At 38.8% G+C, this 23331-nt stretch overlaps 1 protein-coding gene and 1 pseudogene across 4 annotated transcripts in view; one reads left to right on the forward strand and one right to left on the reverse strand.

The window, feature by feature from the left end:
- NYAP2 (neuronal tyrosine-phosphorylated phosphoinositide-3-kinase adaptor 2) overlaps positions 1 to 23331 on the forward strand; it is a 216146-nt gene that overhangs the window by 160687 nt on the left and 32128 nt on the right. For 3 of the 4 annotated variants that reach the window (XM_014531148.1, XM_014531149.1, XM_005883498.2), the window contains 2 exons: positions 6886 to 7092; positions 20258 to 20361. In XM_014531148.1, the coding sequence (XP_014386634.1) occupies positions 6886 to 7092; positions 20258 to 20361 (311 nt within the window). Of the gene's footprint in view, positions 1 to 6885; positions 7093 to 20257; positions 20392 to 23331 lie in introns of those variants that run through there. The other variant, XM_005883499.2, reaches the window with a different exon arrangement.
- On the reverse strand, positions 13443 to 13996 carry LOC106724294 (annotated as a pseudogene).

A 23331-nucleotide genomic window follows, 5' to 3' on the forward strand; every position in this document is an offset into this window, starting at 1 on the left:
CAAATGGTGGTTCCTGGAGGGCGGCTGACTGGAGCTCTGTATAAGAGCTTTCTAGCAATTAAAGATGTTCATAGTTGGCCAAGCTTTCCTACGAGGTGGGAACTCCTCTCTCCCTGGAGCTATCTTCCCAAAGGCAGGACACCACCTCAGCAAAGACATATACACACACCTTGCTTTTCACATTGCTATTGTGGGCTTCCTAGCTCCCTTTCAGCTCTAAAATGTGATGACTGAATCTAATACCCATCTGATAATGCAATTTAGTTCAGTGCCTTCTTCAGCACTTCAAATGTATTGTCTTTTCTGCCCAATTAATCCACCTTGATCACCTTTCATTATTTTCATTGCTCAGCAGTTGGAATAGGACTGTTATCCTGCTGATTATGCCAATAAGAGGGGACAATTCAGGAGCATTCATTGTTTCCACAGGAAGTTCAAATACTCATCAGCAACATGAGCTTTGATATCTGTATTGCCAGGCACAATTAGAGTCCATATTTTGTAACCAAGGGATCCCTATTGTGAGAGTGTTAAATTTCAAAACAATAGCAGTCGCAAACCACAGATATAAAAGCCTCTTGTCTAAATTACCTGAATCGTCTAGATGTTATAGAAAGAATGAAATGATATGACAAATTAATCCTTTTAAACATTTAGTGCAAAAAAATGAAAAAAAAATAGGATCTTATGTTCCTCTATAAAAATGGTGTTACTGGTCATATTTCCAAATAATACTTATTTTCTTCAGGGAATATTTTGTTTTCTGCTCTATCATTAGCAAGTTAATTAGAAACATTCTGGGTTAACAAAGGAAATAATGCTGGTTATAGTAATGAATTCATGTTTGTCAGTGAGGGTTATTGGTTCATGCCATGGCCCATGTGCTGTGAGATTGGAGAGGTGGGAAGAGAGCCTGTGAATCAGGGCCAAAAGTATGGTTAGGTCCAAGAGTGAAAGATAATGAGCTAACTTTAACTTTTACGGATCAGGCATTCATGAGTTCATTCACCTGTCTGTTCTCCGTGTGGACTCTATTAGATATTGAGTCTTTAGTCTTAAGAACCTTACAGTCACATGGCAAGATCAGACATATAAATTAGCAATCACATGTCCTTTCCAGCCAAAAAAAGAAGAACTTTGGGAAAAGGATAATGCTGCCAGTTTTAACATATTGGAGTTTCCCAGAGAGACCTAAGTAAAGGTCCATAAATGCTATTTTATTTTCTTTGTCTATAGAGCTTGGGAGGGATCTTTAGGTTGTGGAGATTTTTAAGAATCCTCACTATGATTTCATTGTTGAGGGAGTGAATGTTGATGAGTAAGAGTGGATTAAAGATTCTGGGAAAGCTCAGTATCAGATGTGGGTCAGGCTTGATGATGAAAGCTATCAGACCAGGGAGCCAAGTAGTTATAGTGGCCCAGGGTCCAGGGCGGGAAAAGAGAGTGAGAGGAATGATTTATAAGATGGAGAGACAAATGTAAACCTAGAGACAGACAGAAAAAAGAGGCAGAAAATGGGAACATTTTGAGAAGGAACTTCAGAGTTAGCAGCATGAGGTGTGATAGATTGGAATCCTGGGGAGAATATTTCGGTCATGAAAAGATTGTTCCTGGTCTCTTATTTTTATTTATGGTTTTTAAACTTAAACACTGAAAAGTTTAAGACAATAAAGTGCAGAACACACAAGCTTATTGACAAATGTAATACAATAATGCATGCATTTTTCACAGCAAGATTTCAATTTAAGATCCATCTTCAATGTGAGAATCAGGTTTTAGATGAATAGGCAATATTCAGTCATTCATTGATGAGCAGAGAAAGAGCTCAATCTATATAGTTGGCCCTGTGCTACACACTGGGGCTGTAACTGTGAAAATAACTTAGATTTCACACAAAACTCTACCACAGTACCTAAGATTGATCTTGTCCAGGAAGGTTTATGTTACTAAAACAAATTTTTTTCTAACAGGCTTTAAGAAAACATTGAAATAGATGGACATGGATAAATATGTCCTTATTCCTCTGAATAGATGTCTTTGAGCTGTCAATATGTTTTATTGTGTATATTTCTTAGACTATTTGTCCACGTTCCATTTGTCTCTTTTCAACAGTTATTTTGAAGATTTTCTTATTTATTTTAATTAGAAAATGCATAATGTAGAAAGCTGTACCTAAATCTATAGGAAACCAGATTCATTCTCAAATCAAGTGCTCAATAAATACATTAATGACTTTCTTACAGATTTTTCAGTTTGTCCTTCTATTTAGGAGACAGATGTTAAGGTATAAGTCTGAGTAGCATGATTTCTTTGATCTTTTTGTTCTAAATATGCCTACCAAAATTCAACCTCTGGGACTTAAAAACAAAGAAAGAAGAAAAGAAGAAAAAAGAAAGACTCCATTTTGTTTCCATAGCTGTGTTGGGATTTTACTTAGTTGAGGTTTGAGATCTAAGTGCACCACCCTGGTATGTATATGCCAGTAATTTGAATGAAAACAAAGAAACTGATGTTGATGGAGGTGTCTTGACACACATTCTCAGCCTTTTGTATTTAAAATGTTGTCCTAGCCCTAGCTGGTTTGACTCAGTGGATAGAGCTTAGGCCTGCAGACTGAGAGGTCCTGATTCCAGTCAAGGGCACGTGCCTTGGTTGCAGGTTCCCCAGCCCACATGGATGTTTCTCTCTGTTTCTCCCTCTCCTTTCCACTCTTTCTAAAATTCAACGGAAAACTATCCTAGGATGAGGATTAACACACACACAAAAAAATTGTCCTAATCTGTAAATACAATATTGGACCCAATGTTTGGGTATTTTTTTAGTTTGATTAGTTTTAAGTCCAGTGATAGAAGACTCTGTGGTGTGTGTGTGTGTGTGTGTGTGTGTGTGTGTGTGTGTGTGTGTGTGTGTGTGTGTGTGTGTGTGTGTGTGTGTGTGTGTGTGTGTGTGTGTGTGTGTGTAAAATGGGAAATATTTATTAATGATAGTGGAAACAAATATAGAAGTCAGTAAAAAATTAAGCATCCCAATGGTTTGTTTAGAAACTGGAAGAGAAGGTGAGGTGAAACATTAGGCTTTGAGACTGTGACATTTGGAAGCCAGAGTACATTTTTCTTTGAAATTGTGAATAAACAGCTTGGAAATAATCTAAGATGTTCCTTTATGATATTTGTTTTATTTCAGTTGACTGAGGGCACCGAAAAGCAAGTTCTGGCTAAATTGTTTTGCTGTAATTGTTATGCTGCAATGCATTACTTTAAAAATATTTTGACTTACATTTGATTTTAGTGTAACTGGGACATAGGCTTATATACAGGCACATTTAAAGACCAGACTTTTTCTGAGGTTGTTGCTATGAGATGACCCTCCTGGTCTAAGTTCTAGCTCATAGAATGATACTCATGGCATGTGCTCACACAGCTGTATAGCATCTTGGAGTTGGAAGAGACTATAACAATGTGGAGGTAAATAAAGACCAAAAAATGAGCATAGGTAAAGGCTATTTATTCAGAGCTTGTGATACCAAGGCAGTCAGCCACCAGCACTTACACTTGGCAGGCACTCAAAGGCAGGGAAAAGAATGAGAAATCTTTATAGTGGGAAAAATAGAGAGTTTCAGATATGCCCCAGTTGGAGACTGTTGGCCTGGGGAAGCTGTAGGCAGGCTAACTAAAAGCAAGGCATCCTATGTGATTAATTTGGGGTATATATTTGACTTTCTCTGTTTGGCTCTTCATTGGAAACTGGGTCCAAAATCCTGGCTGTTTTGGGCCAATTGTTACACAGTATGGCTTCCTGACTTGGTTGCTAGAGAGATAGCCTGACTTGTAGATAGCACGTTGGCTTCCTGCACTGCTACTCTAGATAATAGCTTAAAGCTCCATTTTTATATGTTACTGGCAGTTTTCCATGTGTATATTCAGTCTCTCAGTGATCATCTAGTCTAAATGTAGAAAGATTTTAAAAATTCATAAAAGACAAATGGCTATAATTTATTTAAATTCAATATTGCTTTTAACTGTGTATGGCACTTTATTTTGAAAATATCTTAAAATGTAGAATATCATTAGATCCTTCTAATTAAAGTGGGAAAGTTAGGCAGAGCTGGTATTATTTCCATCCTATATAATAAAAGCCTAATATGCAAATCGACCAAATGGTGGAATGACCAGCAGAACTACTGGTCACAATGATGTACACTGACCACCAGGGGTCAGATGCTCAATGCAGGAGCTGCCTCCAGTTTGCAGGTCCCAGGCCAGCCAAGGTAGGTGCCAGTGGGGGCCCCCGATTGTCCCACCGGTAACCCCACAGATCGACCCTGATCACTGGGCAGGCCTAGGGACTCTACCTGTGCACAAATTTTGTGCACCGGGCCTCTAGTTTTTATATAAGAAATATGAGACTCCAAGAGGAGAAATTGAGTGTTCAGTGACATGGTTTACCAATCCAAGACCATGGCCAGGGCTGCAAAGCCAGGCATCTTGGTTCCTTAACCAGATGCCCGGCTTTGCAACCCTGGCCATGGTCTTGGGTTGGTAAACCATGTAAGCAGCTCTGCCATACAGACAGGTAATGGGGAAACAGAGTGTGACATTTCTATCCCAGAGCTGAAAGTTCATGGGCATTTGAACCTACACATAAACAAAATGCAGATCCTCTGAATCATTTCTGTGAATTTTTTTTCACTTCAGTCTTTCTCAAAGATCCTTTATTGGAATGAAACTTTAAATATAGTAAATTTTACAATTTGTGACTGTTAGATAATCAGATTTTTGAAACTGCAACCAGCTCTGTGCCACTTTAATACACTTACAACACTCACTTGATTCTCTTGTTCCATTAGGAATGTTGTATTTCCTACACACATGGGAAAGATGCTGGAGGAGTTGAGAAACCTACTAAATTAATTAATTCATTAAATGCCTGTGGACCAATATGCTAGGGGTGCTGGAGGTACCAAATGAAAAAAAAAAGCAGAAAAAATTAAGACCCTGCTTTTAAATAACTCAGGGCCTTTTGATAAGAGCAAATACATAGAAAAATGATACCGCAGCACAGGGTGGCATATGGGTAGGGAAGGCTTTAGACCAGTGATGGTGAACCTATGACACGTGTGTCAGAGGTGACATGCGAACTCATTTTTTTGGTTGCTTTTTCTTTGTTAAATGGCATTTAAATATATAAAATAAATATCAAAAATATAAGTCTTTGTTTTACTATGGTTGCAAATATCAAAAAATTTCTATATGTGACACGGCAACAGAGTTAAGTTAGGGTTTTTCAAAATGCTGACACGCCAGGCTCAAAAGGTTCACCATCACTGCTTTAGACAGTACTTAAATTGAGTAACCAGGCCTGTGGAGAGTTAACTGAACAAAGACAGGATATAAGGGCATTTAAAAAAAAACAGCATTATTTTTGCTAGAGCTGGGATGGAGAAGAAGACATTACAACATACTTAGTGTTGTTTTTTGAATACACTGTGGGAAAGTGACAAACTTAGAGAGGAAGGAAAGAGAGAGATGGTGGCGAATCTTTTGAGTCATACCAAAGAGTTTCAACATAATTCTGTGGGTAACAAGAATCTTCTGGGAGGATTTTAGTCAGGGGTACATTATGAGTAGATTTGCATTTTTTGGGTTGTTTTTCTTTTCAAACACTTCTCTATGTCTTTTATAAAATGCTATTCCCTGAAATAACATTTTTCTCATAGTAGCAAGGTAACAGCACTCTTAAAACCATATTTATTACATGTATTTTTAAAAACTACTGTACATGCATTACAGAAAGACTATCAAAACCATTCCCTGAAATAACACTTGATAATATTTTTACTTTAAAAAGATCACATTGGCAATTTGGAGTTTATATTTTAAGGAGTCAAAGCAATAGTTCAAGGGCGATGATCAAGCTTGAACCATAGAAATTGAAGTAGACATGATACAAAGTGGAACAGAAAAGAGAGTATGATATTCAGAAATAAAATGTGTAGAATCAGCTGAATGATGGATTTGGGGAATAGCAATTAAAGAAAAGGAGAGCGAGCTTCAAGCTGGATGGTTGGCTGGACAACAGGACCTAATAGTTTAGTAAAAAATGGTGTCAGTCAGTGTATGAAATGCCGAACTTGTGTTTTCCATGGGCACTTATCCAGTAGGAAGTTTTTAGTCTAAAGCTCCAGAGAATGGTCCAGGCTTGTGATAAAATATTTAGAAATCACTAACAACCAGACAATTGCTAGTTGAATCTTGGAGGATAAAAAAAAACAAAAAGATAGAATGAAGGAAACCGTGGTAAGCTAGTACCATGGGGACAACCATCATATAGGGGATGCATAGTGGAAGACAAGTTATGGATGACACAGAAATGGTGTGAGACATAGAACACAACACAGGAAGATGGGCCATCAGGAAGCTAAGAGAATTGAAGATGTAAATTAGAGAGTATCAAGGAGTTTTCAAAAGGCTTTAAAGTGTCTTATAAATTTGCCTACTCAAAGGTCAAGGCAATATTAGCAAGTGCAGTTTAGTAGAGTGGCTGGAATGAATTATGTCACAGTGAGCAGTGGAGTAAAAAAAGATGAGACAGTAAAGACAGTGAGTATAAAGAACACTTTAAGATATTTTCTTCAAAATGAGCTCAGGGAAGAGTTACTAAAGGAGTCTCAAGATTCACTGAGCTTCTCTTCCCAAGAGAAAACTCTTTGCCAGTGATACTAACCTGAATGCCTCCCTGTTATATTGAAATGTTGTAATCTCTAATACACATATGGTTTCTAAAAATATATTGAAAGCATTTGGAAAATTGTTCTTCAACTTTTTAAAGAAACCTGGGAGGGATTTGACTCTTGTTTAACCGCGTGCAATTCTGGTTAACACACAGAATCAACAGAGGAGCTGAAAGTGCGAAGCCACAGCACAGAGCCACTGCCAAAGCTGGACAGCAAAGAGAAAGGACACCATGGGGCATCTTCCAGAGAGCCTGTCAAAGCTCAGGAATGGGATGGAACACCAGGGCCACCTGTGGTCACCAGTAGACTGGGAAGATGCTCTGTGAGCCCCACCTTGTTAGCAGGAAACCACAGCTCAGGTAAGAAAGATAATCTCCCAGATAGATGGTAACGCCTCATGTCTCTGGAAACTGCTCTTATGCAATTATCACTTGGAGAACCATAGCCACAGATATCTCTTTCTACTCGTAGAGACAGCATGAATAGCCCTTCACATAACAGAAGGTAATAATATATTGGACCACTCCAGGGACCATCATTCACATGGACAACAGAGTAATGAATGGTGTTTCTTGGAGCCATGTGATGTGGCAGCCTTGAAAACTCGAAACATCTCATACTAAATTTTATCTAGAGTCATCACCTAAAGCAGTTTTTTTTTTAATTTATAAAGTTCAAGGGATTTAAAGTTTATGCCTCTTTTGCTTCAAAACATATTTTAAGAAACTCGGAAATTAGCAGAAAGTAAAATTGAGGATGAAAATGTAACAGAGACATGCTAGTTGGTTTGGGTCAGTGGATATAGCTTAGGCCTGCAGACTGAAGGGTCCCAGGTTTGATTCCTGTCAGTGCACATACCCAGGTTGTGGGCTCGATCCCCAACAGGGGGCAAGCAGGAGGCAGCTGATCAATGATTCTCTCTCATCATTCATATTTCTCTCTCTCTCTCTCTCTCTCCCTCTCCCTTCCTCTCTGAAATTAATAAAAAATATTTTTTAAAATGTAACAAAGTTGATCTGAAGGCAATAGAGGGAGTAGACATTAGGAGGCATTTGAAGTGGTGAGCTGAAGAATTTTACCTGGGACTATGTTTCCAAGTCTAAGTCAAAAATAGAAAACTATAATCTAATATACCTTTAAATTTCAAAGTTGAAATTAAAATTTGCAATGCAATTTGCATTGTTAATAGATAAATGTTATGAAACTTCAATTTTTAAAAAGCAGCATATACTTGCTTTGAACTGATTCATCTATGTGATAGACTTACAAAAAGCTGTCAATTGAAATAAACAACAAATAATCAGGCAGCCGCCTGTAGTTTTCATGTTTCTGTTCCTTAACAGTGTTAGGGTCCTGAAGAAATGACCAATCTTTAATGTTCTTTTCAACTCTGATACTCACCTTGGAAAGCAATTTACATTAATTTAGCATGTGGTCTCTCTGAGGGTCATGCACAAGTTAAAATTGAAACAGGATGAATAGTTTCTGGGGAAGGGATATTTCTAGAAGAGTACTCAGGAAAAGCAGAACAATAGCTTCCCCATACTTAAAATGGAACTTAAAGCTTTGGTGATGCAGCTCTATAACTAACTTGAGCAACATGAGTTCAAACCTGGGGGAAGGAATATTATGGGAATTTAGCAGAAATTTGAAAAAAAATATTTTCATAATAAAGTATAAAAATATAGGTGTATGAGAAAAATATATTTGTGCATTTTGTTAAAAAGAAAAAGAAACGTAGAGAACAAATAGTATTTTGTAGGGAAAAAGGCCACTTCAAAGAAGGTTAACATCACACTTTAATTGGGAATCATGATTAGTTTTAGGTTTCTTATTAGCATTTCTAAATTATATAAATTTGTACAAGTTCTAACCAAAAAACATGCACAATATCTGTTATTGTGACCAAAGATATATTTTATAAAAACCAAAACATTACCTGAGTATATATTATGTAACCACCATTGTTGTAGGATCTGAGCTGGCAATGATAAGTAAGACATCTCACATTTAGGTGCTCAAATTCAAGTGAAAGACAGACAGATGGATCGTTGTAATATAATGTATTATATACAAATAACATGGAAAACAGATAAGAAGTTAATTTTTCATGGCAAGTATGATTTTGGCAAGAACAATCGGGGCTTTTGGTAGATTAACTAATAATTGCTTAAAGATGCTACATTTGAGCTAGAGCTTGAAATATTAAGAGCTGCTTACAAGATGACAGAAGAAAGAAGTCTGCCTTCTGCATGAAAACCTTGAATGCAATGGATGGAATGTGTGTTTGGTGTGAAGGGTCGAGGAAGGTTGACTAAAGAAACTGCAAAGTAGGTTGGGACCAGATAGTAAGAATCCTGAAGGGCCTTGCATATTGGAAATGCTTTTAACCACAAAGTACCAATTAGCAGTGGCTTAAGTAATAATGACCTTTGTTAACTTCTGTAGCACCCAATCTGGAGGCAGGGAGCTTCAAGTGTTTGCCACTATTCAGGGAGTTATTGAGGACCTAGGAACTTTCTATCTTTCTAACTCTCCTGTTCTGATGCCCTTGATGATTTTTTTTCATAACCACAAACTGTCTATGACAGTTCTGGGCATCATGCCCCTTTCATTTAGTTGGTCAGAACTGGGAAATATGTTCTCTGGACCAATTACTTTGTGAAAAGAAATGGTATTTCCATGGGCTTAGAAAAGGCCCTTCTTTCCCTTAAAGCAAGGGGCCTCTGCCTGATACCTAGAAACGAAATCCACAGACTATTTGCAAGGGTAAGGGGAGATTACATTGCATAAGCAATGGACAGTACCTGTCACATCATGTTTAGGTTTTGAACATTATGTGGTGGATATTTTGTATTCATTTAAATATTTTTAAGATAGGTATAAATGTAATTCCGTTTCCATGATGATAGATCCAATGATGACTTCACAGCTCCAAGCATGGGTGACTGGGAGGCCACGTGCTGAGACAGAGGTGGTTAATATGAGATGCTGAGCAGGGTTTAGATGGGAAAGCCAGCACTTCTATTCTGACTATGTTAAATTGGAAGTGCTCTGGGACATCTGATTGAGAAGAGAGAAGACAGTTGGAATTACAGGTCTGGAGCTGAAGAGTTTAAGTGGAATTAGAGATTGAGACTAGAGACATTTGGAATGGTTAACACCATAAGACTAGCTGATTCTAAACTAGGAGAACAGGAAACAGAGGTGAAGGGAACTGAGATTAGACCTGGGGAATCCAAACACTTTAATGTGTGAGCAAAGGATGAAGAACTTGTGAAATAAATGGAAATGAAACAATGATAAGGTACCCAATTCACTTTTACTGAACACTTAGCATGTTGCATAAAAATGGGTAATAGGTCTGTGACACTGTGACATGAATCTTTCAAGAAATTCAGAAAGTAAACAGAATTTATAATGAACTTTGACTTTCTCCCACCGGAAACTCCGGAAGCATCTTTTTGGCTTTATGGCCTTTAAATCTCTCCTGAGTCTTTTCAGCTCTGTTTGTAGAGCAGTAAATCATCTCATGACCAGAAGAAATGACATAAATTTCTGGAGTCTCTCACATTCTCCACCTGAGATTATGAAGGTGGTAAACAAAGGGGAAGGAAGGACATATTTTTGTTGCATTTTTGATAAAGACGTTTTTGAGTCCACATTCAAAGAAATATGAAAAGTAGGGGCAAAAGTATAGTCATTTACATGATGTCAGTGAAAGTCAGGGTTTCTTATGTGAAAGTGGAACCATTGACATGACCACTTAAAAGTAAGTGTGCATCACACTTACTTTATTACTTACTTGAACTTTTAGAACAAGTCAATGGCTCCCAAATATAGCATCACACTTATATCTATCGAGTCTACCCTTATACCAGTTTTGAGGGGGAAAAGGAGAAAATGAAAAATGTTTATGTTTTGCAGCTTTTGTTTCTCTGAAAAGAAAAAAATGAATATGTGCCAATACTATTCTAAAAAATGCCATAGTTCCACTAGCAAAAAATGTATAAAATAAAATATCTGAAGTTCACATACCTTGGATATTACTTAAAATGTACTTGAAGAGTGCTCATCAGAGGGTCTTTGTCTAGAACAAACAACTACATGAATATGGAATTCTGTGCTTCCGGGGGCTCTTTTGGAACAGAAGGGAATGAGTCCTTTACTCTTCCTCCTTTTTCTCTTCACACTTCCTGGTCATTATTGTCTCCTTGCCACTGGGCCACTGAACTACTAGTCTCCTAGTGAAATACACTAGCGCTGTAACAGACAGCCATCCTCCAAAAACAACAGAGGAACTCAACTCCACACCTTACACTGGAGGGCAAGGAGATTTCACCTGTTCTACCTATAAATCCCCACCTGTCTGTCAACTTTGCTTCTGACACTTGCATTTCATCTCTCTCTCTCTCTCTCTCTCTCTCTCTCTCTCTCTCTCACACACACACACACACACACACACACACACACACGCACATACAAACTGCTCTCAGTCACAGACTATTGCTTTACCAAAAGTGGTTTAGCCACTTGATAATGTTGTTACACACACACACACACACACACACACACACACACGCACATACAAACTGCTCTCAGTCACAGACTATTGCTTTACCAAAAGTGGTTTAGCCACTTGATAATGTTGTTCATAACAGCTCTTTTGAGGAATGGAAGAATTGCTGAAGTAAAACAAATGAGTATGTCAGATCTCAATTCTAATTAACATTGCCACTGGTTGCTGTGGCACATTATTAAAGTCACTGTAGTTAGTAAGTGAGGGATTCCCTGAAGGGTGATTCTTGAAGGCAATGGTGGACTGGGGGCCCAAATGCTCATGAAAATAATGGGGGAAAGTGGAAATTATACAAGTAAGTATGGTATTGACAAAAATTCAGAATTCAACCACTGGGTCACTCAACAAATAGTTTCCAGGCAGCTTATATCTAGCTCTGTAATGGTTTTGAGGGACGCGTGCACGCACATACACACATACACACACACACACACATCATAATCTATATGAAACCTGGTCTCTGTCACTCAAAGACCTTACTATGCTTCTTTATGAAACAAAACTATAGAATGAAAATTAGATTACAATTAAATGTTATTTTCATCATTATTATATACTGTATTATCTCTACTGTTGACTATGGATGTACTGTATTATCATTCAAATAACAAAATTAGTTTGGACTTGAAAGAAATGGAGGACTTGAACCTTAAACCAAGATTACATCAGGTCTTTGAAAAACTCATGATTATTAACTGAGTAGAAATATATAGAGGAAACTTTCCATATGGGATGAGGGAGGTGAACAAAAGCTGAGATCTCTCCTGACTTGGTCCTGCCTGTCCAGCTGGACTGAAGAATCGTTTCTGGAAGTTAACTCAAAAGGCCTTGGCTTAATCCTATGTGGAACAATCTTAAAAAGACCTCCACCTCTGTTTGTGCAACCTTGTGTGTTTCTGCTGTTCTGAGAAGAAGGTCCCAACGGGCTGAGAACTGAGGCGCCTGGAGGACAGGCAGGTAATATGAACAAGTGCCTCAGGAGAGGTGCCTCCTTCACAGCAGACAGGTTGAGCTTGTACATTACATACCTAGGAATGCCCTTTGCTCTCACAAAGAAAGTGATTTTCGCAATTTTTCTTAAAACTTGAAGTCATTTTGGCCTAAGTGATATATGTCCACATCTGTTAGAAGCATAGGTGTGGAGACATATTTCTGCATTGCAAGGACATTTTATTGGAAACTGACAAACATCAGGACGGAGTGATAGAAGTGCAGGTGACCTGGAAGGCACAGCGCTCTCTAGGGGACAGAAGCTACTTAGTGCCAGCTGATGCTCACCATGAGAAACGCTCAACATTCCCAGATTTAAGTTCCATTCTGTGAAGTCTCACAATTTTTAAATATAGCTCAATTTTTAAAAAAGCACTGAATTGAATAATTTGCTTCCTCTGGCCCCAGGCAGCTGTGGACTTGAGTGTCATTTATGGCCCGCAAGGCTGTCATTCAGCACAGTGGGCTCAGGAATCAGTAGGCAGTTCTCACATCTGCTCTCCTTCCCAGGCCTAACTGGGAGCTTGGTTATTTCCTCTGGGAACATTGGCCACGCCATGTTGCTAGGCTCTGCCCACTATTTTCACACTCCAGAGCTTAATGCTCCCTTTCTGCATTGTAGGAGTAAACATGTGGCAGAATTCTCACTTGGAGAGCAATGGGAGTCAGGTCCCCAGTAGCTCCACTTTCATTTCTCTGTGGAAAACTGCCCTCTGTCTGCTAGAATTTGTCTTCCTGGAGAAATTGTTTTATTTATGTTTCTCCTAATACTGGTGGTCGGGCTTTGAGAAACAAACCAGAAAAGGAGGACTTGGAGTGAGTTAACCAATATAAATAAAAAAGTGTTTGTTTATAAAAGTCAGTTACAAAATAATAGAAGGTAATTACTCTCCCATTCCAAAGCAAAAGGCGAGACCACAGAAGCAGAACTTGCAAAGGAAGTGATCAAAATGAGTTTTGCTGTCCTTAACTGAACTCTCATCTCTAGCCTGTAGCCTGGGAACATGGGTGCTCAAAGGCTAGAGACCAGATTTTACAGAGACTTTGGAACTGGTTTGTGGGGAGATAAGAATTACATTGTTTTTTTGGGTTTTTGTTTGTTTGTTTTTTACTTTTATTTAGATTTATTTTATGCTGAATTTACTCACGGGCCATAAGTTTTTGTTTCTTCAGTTTCTTTTGAGGTATCTTTTTCTTCTGTGCAACCCCTCTTCTGGTTTAGGAACAATCTGCTCCTTTTCAGTAAGGATCATCTCAATGTGGCAGGGAGAGCTCATGTATGGGTTAATCCACCCATGTGCTCTGTAGACTCTACACCACATCTTGGGAGCTTTGTTCACCTGAATGCCCTCAGTGACCAAAGAGTCCACATCTAAACCCTTAAGTTCAGCATTGCTCTCAGCATTTTTAAGCATGTGCAGCAAAAATTCAGCACTCTTTTTGGGCCACTGACCCTGTGTCCAGCCCCACTGTTTTGCCTGGGCACACCTACCAACTCCACCATTGGAACGACAGAATGGCACACACTGCTTCTTTAAAGTGATGTCCTTCAGATACTTGGTGACTTTTCGAATATGCATACCCTTGATGGCCTGGGCAGTTTTACGAGTGTTCTTAAAGTGAATGCGGAGATTTGAGCTTCTTGATTTGCATGATTTTGTGGGGTTTTCTGGGTCTAGTCACTAGTGAACCATTTTCAGAGGTCACCTATGGCCGCTTTGGGGAAGAGGAGAATCACATTGTTTTCTGATGGCATCTAAGGTCCACTGTGTTGAAGTTAACAGTTAAATGCACACGTTTAAGGAAAACAGAACCTGATATAATTACAAAATTTGCTCTAAGATGATGGCAAATGACATTTAATCTGAATTATGGAATTTAAATGTTTCACCTTTGTAAATCATCTAGGACCCATCTATATAATAAAAACCCAGTGGTTGTAACGCTATAACGACCAAAGACCAGTCACCAGGAGACTGCGTGTGCTGTGAGGCGCGTACGAGTGGGTGGGGCTGCGTGTGCAGTGAGGCGTATTCGGGTGGACGGGCACTTGACTCTGGGTCCTTTGGCGCGCTGGGACTTGGGGATCCCAGGTCTCTCACAATTTTCCACCGGTCTGGGTCTCACGTGATTTTGTGCACTGGGTTACTAGTTTAAAATAATGTCTTATATTTAGATGCCATCTGTTCACTTTTAAAATACTTTTATAAGTGCTATCTCATTTTATCTTCACAAAAACCTGTATATCTGTGGGCTGGTGTTATGAACTGATTATTTAGGTCACCAAAACTCAGCTCCAGAAGAATCCAGTAAATTATCCAAACTCATTGGTAAAAGTAGTAGACAAATCAAGAAATGGACTTGGGGTTTCTGATCCATAGCACAGTTCTCTACCCATATTTTAACTATACTTTGAACTCCCGGGATTTTAAATTCAGGGACCAGATTTATAAAAGTCAGTTAATATATTCCCATCCTAAACCCAGGGAAACAGAATTATGAAGATACATGCTGTTCCACATAACCTTCCTTATAAATCCAAAGAAGAAGTGTTTCTCCACTCTCTAGTCATGAAATTTCTCTGTTTCTGTACCTAAGAGATGTTTTTGACTGGTTATCTGATAGATCTAAAAGTCCATTTCAAGCACCTGAGCAAGCATGTTACACATGTGGTGTTTTTTTCCTAAAACATAGCAATATTGTCGATGCTTGCTGTTCTTTGGTTCAGTTGATTACTCATTCAGCAAACCTGTGAAGACACCTGATTGAACAGATGAGGGGATGACAGATGACCTCTGCCCTCAAGAGCTTATACCTACCTGCCCATGGAGGCACTTAATCTCACCTCCAGAGCCATTGTTGCCCCTAATTCACTGAGATAGGGTTGAACTCGGTGGTCCAGTAGTTGTAGGCTTTTCTCTAAACCATGTATATTCTTATCCCACTTTATGTTATTAGCAAAATGGTCAACATAATGGGAGATGTCTGGAGTCAAGGAATTTGGTGATAGTAACTGATAGGGGTGTGTGTGTGTGTGTGTGTGTGTGTGTGTGTGTGTGTTTGCGTGCATGTACATATGAAACTACTTATAGGTTTTAGGTTAAGGTCTTATATGATCGGATTTGCAAAGTCAGCTAAATTATTATTATATACTACAGTATGTATAAAATATATGTAAATATATGTGTGTGTATATATATATATATATTCCTTTAAATTTGATTTCTACTAAACATATGCCTAAATCATGACATTGTATATTACACAGATACCCTGAAAACTACTGGAAAAAATACAAGTTGACACTAATTTCATTCGTATTAGAGAAATTCTGAATTTTCAGCTATTCTCTGATTCTACTGGGGAAAAATAATTAACCAAGCATACAAATTTAGATAATGCAGAAGGTGCCTTCACCTTACTAGGCTCTCGATCCAGTCCTGTTTAAAAACATGACAACATGTTGGCATGAGTTTTGACTGTTCTGCCAGCTCCTCCAGTCTTCCACTGCAGGGAACATGGCCCCACCCTCTGCCCTCTCTCAGAGGAGTTCACCCTGACATTGCTCCCAGTTGGCAGAAGTTGGCTTTCTTTGGAAAGGCCTTATAGTCACAAAGAATGCCCTTTCTTTTTCTGTGAAAAGCCATTGAAGACATTGCAAATAAAGGAGGTTTTTTTCTGACTTGTGCTGGCCTGTTACAGAGACTAGTTCTGGGAAGCTCTGTGGGATGACCAGACTACATATCAATTAATATTTGCACTGCCATCTACTGTCCATAACAGGCACTGCAATTTCCCCTCCCTGATTTTGTTGTTAAATTCAATTGAAGACTGGTGAATGTATTTTTGTCTTTGTATTGGAAACATGGGAAAGGTGAAGAAATGAGGGAAATTTCCTTATATTACTAAGAAATATACAAATAATTTATCTTCTTTTACAATGGCTTTTGTCTTTAAACTACTGTTTAAAATAATTCATTCAATAAATACTTCAAGTCCTCAGGAATCAGTTATCATGTCACTCATGGGAAGGAATGAGATAGACAGGATGCCTGTCCTCACAGAACACACAGTTTAGTAGAGGAGGGGAGGGAAGGATGCTGTGTGGCAGGGGTGAGACTGTCGATGAGGTTGCCTGTGTCAGCTGAGAGAAAGCAGTGTAGACTCTATTATATTATAAGCAGGGGAGCTGAAAGATCAAAGGGGCCTTTAAATAATAAAAACAGCAAACATTTCTTGAGACCTTATTACATGGTGGCCACTTATTACATGAGGTAACACCTTTACACTTATTATCTCATTTAATTTTTACAATAATTTCATGAAGTAGGTGACCATTACTTCTCCCATTTTATCTGTGAGCAAACTGAACCTTAAAGAGATCCAGCAATTTGTCCATTGTCATTCAGCTGATAAGATATGAATTTAGTAGCTCTCATAAAAGCTCCAGAAAAAGTATGAAGGCAGCTCTCATTGACTGACTTGGGTCACATGTCCATTCCTGAACCAATCAGTGAGGCCAAGGAGATGGAATGATTGCACAAATCTCAGTCACAGGGCCACTTCTGGAGCTAGTGTTGGGGGCAGCTCCTAATGTGGAACCATAAGAACTAAGAATCCTAGTGGTATTGTTCTCCAAAGGAAATTCAACTGCTATTCCAGAAAAAGGGTAAAAGGATTCTGGACAGGCAAAAATGAAAGATGGCTATTACTCCTCCTGAATTTTATTTTTAAATAAATTTTTGTTTTATTTTTAAAACATTTACAACTAAAACTTTGCTGGCAATTTTAGAAAATTTTAGCAAACAGCAAACTTGAGCTATGCAAGATCTTATTGACATTGTTACAAAATTAAAACATAAAAAGCAGACCAGAAAGGAAGAGTAAAGCAGTAATCTTATGATTAGCTAGAGGCCCAGTGCATGAAATTTGTGCACTCAGTGGTGGGGGGGGAGGTCCCTCAGCCTGGCCTACACCCTCTTGCACTCCGGGAGCCCTCAGATAATGTCCGACTGATGGCTTAGGCCTGCAGGGAGTGGGCCTAAACCAGCAGCCAGACATCCTTAATGCTGCCATGGAGGCGGGAGAGGCTCCTGCCACCACCGCTGTGCTCACCAGTCATGAGCCCGGCTTCTGGTTGAATGGAGCTCCCCCTGTGGGAGCGCACTGACCACCAGGGGGCAGCTCCTGCATTGAGCGTCTGTCTCTGGTGGTCAGTGCATGTCATAGCAACTGGTCAATTTGCATATTAGGCTTTTATTATATAGGATTACGAGGATTTTTTAGGTCATTTCACTACTACAACACATTTCACTTATGAACAACAAAGAATCAATAGCCCAGCCAGGTATGGCTCAGTGGTTGAGCGTCAACTCAGGAACCAAGAGGTCACTGGTTTGATTCCTGGTCAGGGCATATGCCCAGGTTGCGGGCTCGATCTCCAGTAGGGGGTAAGCAGAAGGCAGCTGATCAATGATTCTCTCATCATTGATGTTTCTCTCTCTCTCCCTCTCCCTTCTTCTCTGAAATCAATAAAAATATATTTTAAAAAAAGGAACAATGAATGAACCTTGAAGCTTGCTTTTTATTATAAATGTTGAAAAAGTTCATTGAGAATTTGCTTGGCTTCCCTCAGGTCTTAGGCAGGTAATAGCTTTTTTTGGACATTGCCATAGAGGTTTTTCTAGGAGAAAATTTCCCAACTGGCGGTTCCCAAATTCCTTGGAGTTTTTAACATAGTATTTCCCTGTTTCAAATAAAAACAAAACAAAACACTCCATTGGAAAATTAACTGTATCAAATGTTACACCTCTTAAAAGAGAACTATTGGGGACTCAGAGACAATACACATAAACAGTCTACAAACTCTTCAGTCTTAGGATCCCTTATGTTCTTAAAAAGTATTGAGAATGCGAAAAAGCTTTCCTTAATATTTATCATATTAAACTTGAGAATGAAAAAATTATTCATTAAAAATAAAACCATTACATATTAACATAAATAACACCTTTCATAAAACTACATTTTTCAAAACTATAAGAAATGGTGAGCAGATTGACATTGTTTTACATTTTTGTACATCTAATGTCTAATTCAGTGGAACATAGATTCTCATATCTGCTTTAGATTCAATCTGCTGTGATATGTTGCTTTTATTTAAATGTATGAAGGAAATCTGGCCTCATACATATAGGTAGTTGAAAAGGAAGAAATATTTTAATAGGCATATGATATAATTGTAGGTGTTCTTTAATACTCTTCTAAAAGTCAACAAATATCAGCTTCATAGAAGTTAGTTACACATCAATAAACTCATCATGTTTTGTTACATTAAAATCTGTCGGTCTATCTTGAACTTTAAATGGACATTTACCCATACATGATTTATAACATCATGCTTTTAGAAAATATTGGTTCACTAACTCATGCAACTCTTCCATATGTTGACACATTCTGTTATAAAAATCAATACAGCACACTTACTAATATCACCACTGATCTCATAAGAAACATCTTTTAAGTGTTAGGTTGTTGTCAAGCACACAATGGTGGATGCAAGTTTCTCAAAATTTTAATTTTACTTAAAAGCTCAAATGTATCATTGTCAACAAATATTGTCAATTGTCTTCCTTAAAGCAATAGGCTACCTTTATTCTTTTCCCTCCCCCCCAGAAAACGGTGATTCTCATTAAAAGCTAGAGCTTGAAGTTCCTTCTGCTGCTTCCCTATCACAGCTGTTTCTGCACTCATTTCTTCTGTAGACATGGGGTCCTGTCTCCCAGAGGGGCTCAAGGAATGCTTGTGGTTTGAAGAATGAGTGGTTGACTACCTAATGAGGGATTCAGGCTTAGCCCTTTCCCAGACTGTAAGCCGATAGCCTCTAATGTGGTGTCTCTCCACATTAGATCTCCTCCCCCACCTTAGTGAGAGTTATAAGTCCACTGACCAACAGATAAAACACTCAGGTTTCTAATTTATAAATTGGGAGCATTTATAGCTAACTCTGTAATTCCAAAGAGTGTCTTTGGGATTAAAGACAATTTAAGTGTAGTTCAAACAGAAGCTGGACTATACCAGGCACTCCAAAGTTAATATAAAAGTTTGTAATGAAAGAAGAGATGTCAATTTTTTATGCCCTCTTTTCTTCTCCTTTATCAAATATCCTCTGGTAGATCTGAAACTCAACAGTCTCTGTTTACTATAAATTCTGTTTCTTGGGTAAAGAGAACTCTTTCCATCCCCAAATTCTAATCTTCAAAGTCTCCTCTCAATTGTCTAGGGAGCTCATTTGTGCTTCTTAAATAGAGGAAGAGCTAGGGCAATGCTTTTAATTTTGAAAAATGCTATTGTTATGAAAGAGTGCAAAAGTCTTAGAACATGGTTATAAAATTTAAAACAAATTGAGATAAGTGAGAGAAATGTTACATTGAAGACATGATGGAAGTAGTCAACACAAGCACAATGATATAGACTTCAAAATCAGAAAGACAAAGAAACAATGAAAGAGCAGGAAGAAAGGAGGGGAGAAAGAGAGGATAAATTTTGAAGAGAGTGAAAGGGCATTTTAGGGGCTAGGAGCCCTATGGACCAAAGTGAAAATAAAGCAACAAAAATCGTCATGCCGCTTGCTTTTCCCCCTAATGAGGTGTTGTTGCTCCAGTCATCACTCTATATAAACTAACCATAATTGGGGTAAAATGTGCAAGGGAATGAGGCCTTGGGCTTCACTTTGTGATTTGCTCTTCATGCTCAGGAGCTCAGCTTCAAATCAAGCCTCTGTTTTAGAGTCAACTGTTAGGACACTGGTCACCTGCCAGTGATTAGCAAACATCGGAAGGAAGTATTTGGTGCATTGAAAGAATCCTTAGCAACACAAAACGGGAGTCTGCAAGCACTGTCATCACTGCCCACGCTGCCCTACTAACAGTTGGTCTTTCTTTCCCCTTTGTCCACAGAACCGAAAGTAAGCTGCAAACTAGGCCGGTCTGCATCCACATCAGGTGTGCCCCCTCCGTCAGTTACTCCTCTCAGGCAAGCCAGTGACCTGCAACAGAGCCAGGTACCATCATCGTTAGCCAATCGTGATTGACTTCCTGTGGTGCAACATGCCAAACGCTTCCACCTCTGTCTGTCCTGTGTTGCTGTAGACGACGTTTGCATTGCTTTTATTTTTCTCTGTGTGGATGGGTCCGGGGGGAGGGGTGTGGCAGTCTGTGTTCTCATCCGAACAAGAGTCTCTCTTCCCTGCGATGGGTGAAACTCCCTTTGCTGTTACCAAATCGTTTGTGTCTCTGGTTTCCATCATTCTGTAACATAAATGTAGTAAACCTGTACTATCTGTATTGGCTTAGTGGTTCTTTTTAAAAATTCTTTCTCTCTTCCATATTTTGTGTACTTTTATACTGTCTCTGGAAATTTATCAACATTTGATAAATTTATCTACTTTGTTTTATGTAGATTTCCTTTTAAATGTTTTGTCTATGACACTTTCACAGATGTTGTTAATGAATTTGTACATATCTTTTAGCACTTATCCTATTATACTGTAATATTTGTGGCCATTTTGCTTTTATTTTTATTTAGCTTGGAGCATGATTGTAAGACACTGTGACTATTGATGTCCTTATGAATATTCATATACCAACTGATTTGGACTGAACATGGCAGCTAGTCTTCTTTCGTAGGCCATAAAGACAAATTGACTGACCAGATATTCTAGGTATTTACCAAAACCTATAGATTAATAAGGCAATCTTTAAATAAATGACATTTTTTCTCTTATACCAATAATATCAGAAATGTTCTCAGAAAGGGATATAAGTATTCATGCATGGTAAATGAGATCTCTATTATCACCTGAGGAAAAGAGACAAAAAATAAAGACATGAGCTGAAATATCATTTAATCCTTCACAATACAATATGTTGCTCTGATATTCATTTGGGTACATCATTGTGTATGGGGAATTTATTATGGGGAAAAATTACTACATGTTGCTATCTGTAACTCATGTCATAGGAATTCAAATAACTTGAGTTAATTTTTTGACCTTTAGTTGTTATTGGTCCTAAATAGGATATTGTCACCCTGAGTGGTATCTCTCTGCTCCCCAGATTTTATCTTCGCATTCATAGAACTCTCCTGAAATAGTAAATTATAAAACTAGGGAGGATACCTCTATGGTAACTGTCCATTAATGAGGATCAAATTGCATATTCATCAATTATTTAAAATGTCAAGCTATTTTTAAAACATAAGCAAAAGGTTTGCATTTTTTTCTAATGGGAGAAATGGAGCTTTTTAGTAATTTGGTCTGGCTTAAATGTGCACAGGATTTGGTTTATGAATATATGAGACATCTACCAACACAGAGACAAGAAGCTTCTCTCAGGGGCATCTCAAGTGTCACCTACAATTCCTTGCATCTTAATTTAAAATGTTAAATGTCTTCATAACTAAATGTTTCTGGCTCAAACATTTGTTGGGTATAAAAGAAGTAGAAACAATAAGACTATATATATATAAAAGCCCAGTGACCAGACGGCAGAATGACCCGAATGACCAGGACAACTGGTGGCTATGACAATGCACTGCAACAGCCAACCAGCCTGATCTGGCCCCCGATCCATCCTCAACACCCCAATCAGGGGCAGAGCTGGCCAGCCAACCACCCACGGCCCCTCCCCTCAGCCAGCCTGGCCTGATGGGCCCCCATTGGGGCAGGCTGTCTGGATTCCACCCATGCACAAATTCGTGCCCCAGGCCTCTAGTGAATTAATAAACAAATAGCACAATTAACTTCACTAAGATAAACTACCAACTTAGTTGACTAAAAATATTCTAAAAATATCATATTTACCAATTTTTAGTGTTTAAAAATTGAATTACAGAAAGGATAGAACTTTTACTAGCTGGCAGAGGATTGCATTATACAAGTAATTGTCCACGTATGTGTACCTCTCATTACCCTTGTGCCCCTTTAACTCTCAATGAAAGCAGGCTACAAAGGCTTAAACTTCCAGAACAGAAAAAAGATACAATCTTTGTGCCTCTACATTATCAACTCTTCCCTTGCCTGGTGGAATGTTCTTCATTCTTCAAATTATAGCAACGTGGGAAAACTCCTCACATTGCTTGTAAGCGGTGATTTTCCTCTCTGAACAGCAGAAATGCTGGCCCACAGTCATACTGTAGACAGGCTGTCAGGGCTCTGAAGTAGCAGACTGGACTCTGAGTCTCTCTTCTGTGGCTTGTGAGGGTTGCACTATTCACCTAGCCCTAGATCCCGGAGCTAAAGGGGTCAGCATGGCTCAGAAGAACCTTGCTCTGCATTCCCATGACTTCTCATTGAACTAAGGTCAATGATGAACCTCTTCTCACCCAACTCATGCTTTTATCTGAGATGTCTCTTTAAATTACCACCAGGGTGGCACGGCCCTTTCCTCAGTAACCCAAGGCAATGGTGAAAGATATGTAAACATGTTGATTCTAAGAGTGACTATTCCTACACCAACCAGAATATGGGACACCTAGTGTTATCAAACAAGCAAGCAATCACCCTCATCACTTTTTAAGCAGTTTTTCCAATGCCAGGATTCCCAGTAAATATTAAAACTCAGGATGCTTACTATCAGGTTAATAGACTTATTACTAGTTAATTATTGGAAAACTCCATGACCTGTTGAAAGCAAAAGCCATCGCTGACCCCTAAAGAATTCCAGTGGTGCTAACTAATGAAGCATCGGGCTTTAGGGAAGCCGAGCCATTTGGCCACATTATGACTGAGTACAGAGAAGGGACTGTGTTTCCTTTCAGATTATTCACCTCTTATCTCTTTTCAGTTCGAGTTTTTCACTTATCTCTCCATGTCATGGCTGGAGCTTGCTAAGAAGCTTTGCAGGAGGAATAAGCAGAAGTGCCTGGCATGCTCCAGCAGAGGTGCACAGGTGGCCAAAGGCGACTGACGCTCACCCCAGGCGCCCAGGCCAATAATCGCTGCCCTCCCCAAAGAACCTAGAGGCAGTTGTTA

This window comes from Myotis brandtii, unplaced genomic scaffold (genome assembly GCF_000412655.1).
Source record: "Myotis brandtii unplaced genomic scaffold, ASM41265v1 scaffold79, whole genome shotgun sequence".
Lineage (NCBI taxonomy): Eukaryota > Metazoa > Chordata > Mammalia > Chiroptera > Vespertilionidae > Myotis > Myotis brandtii.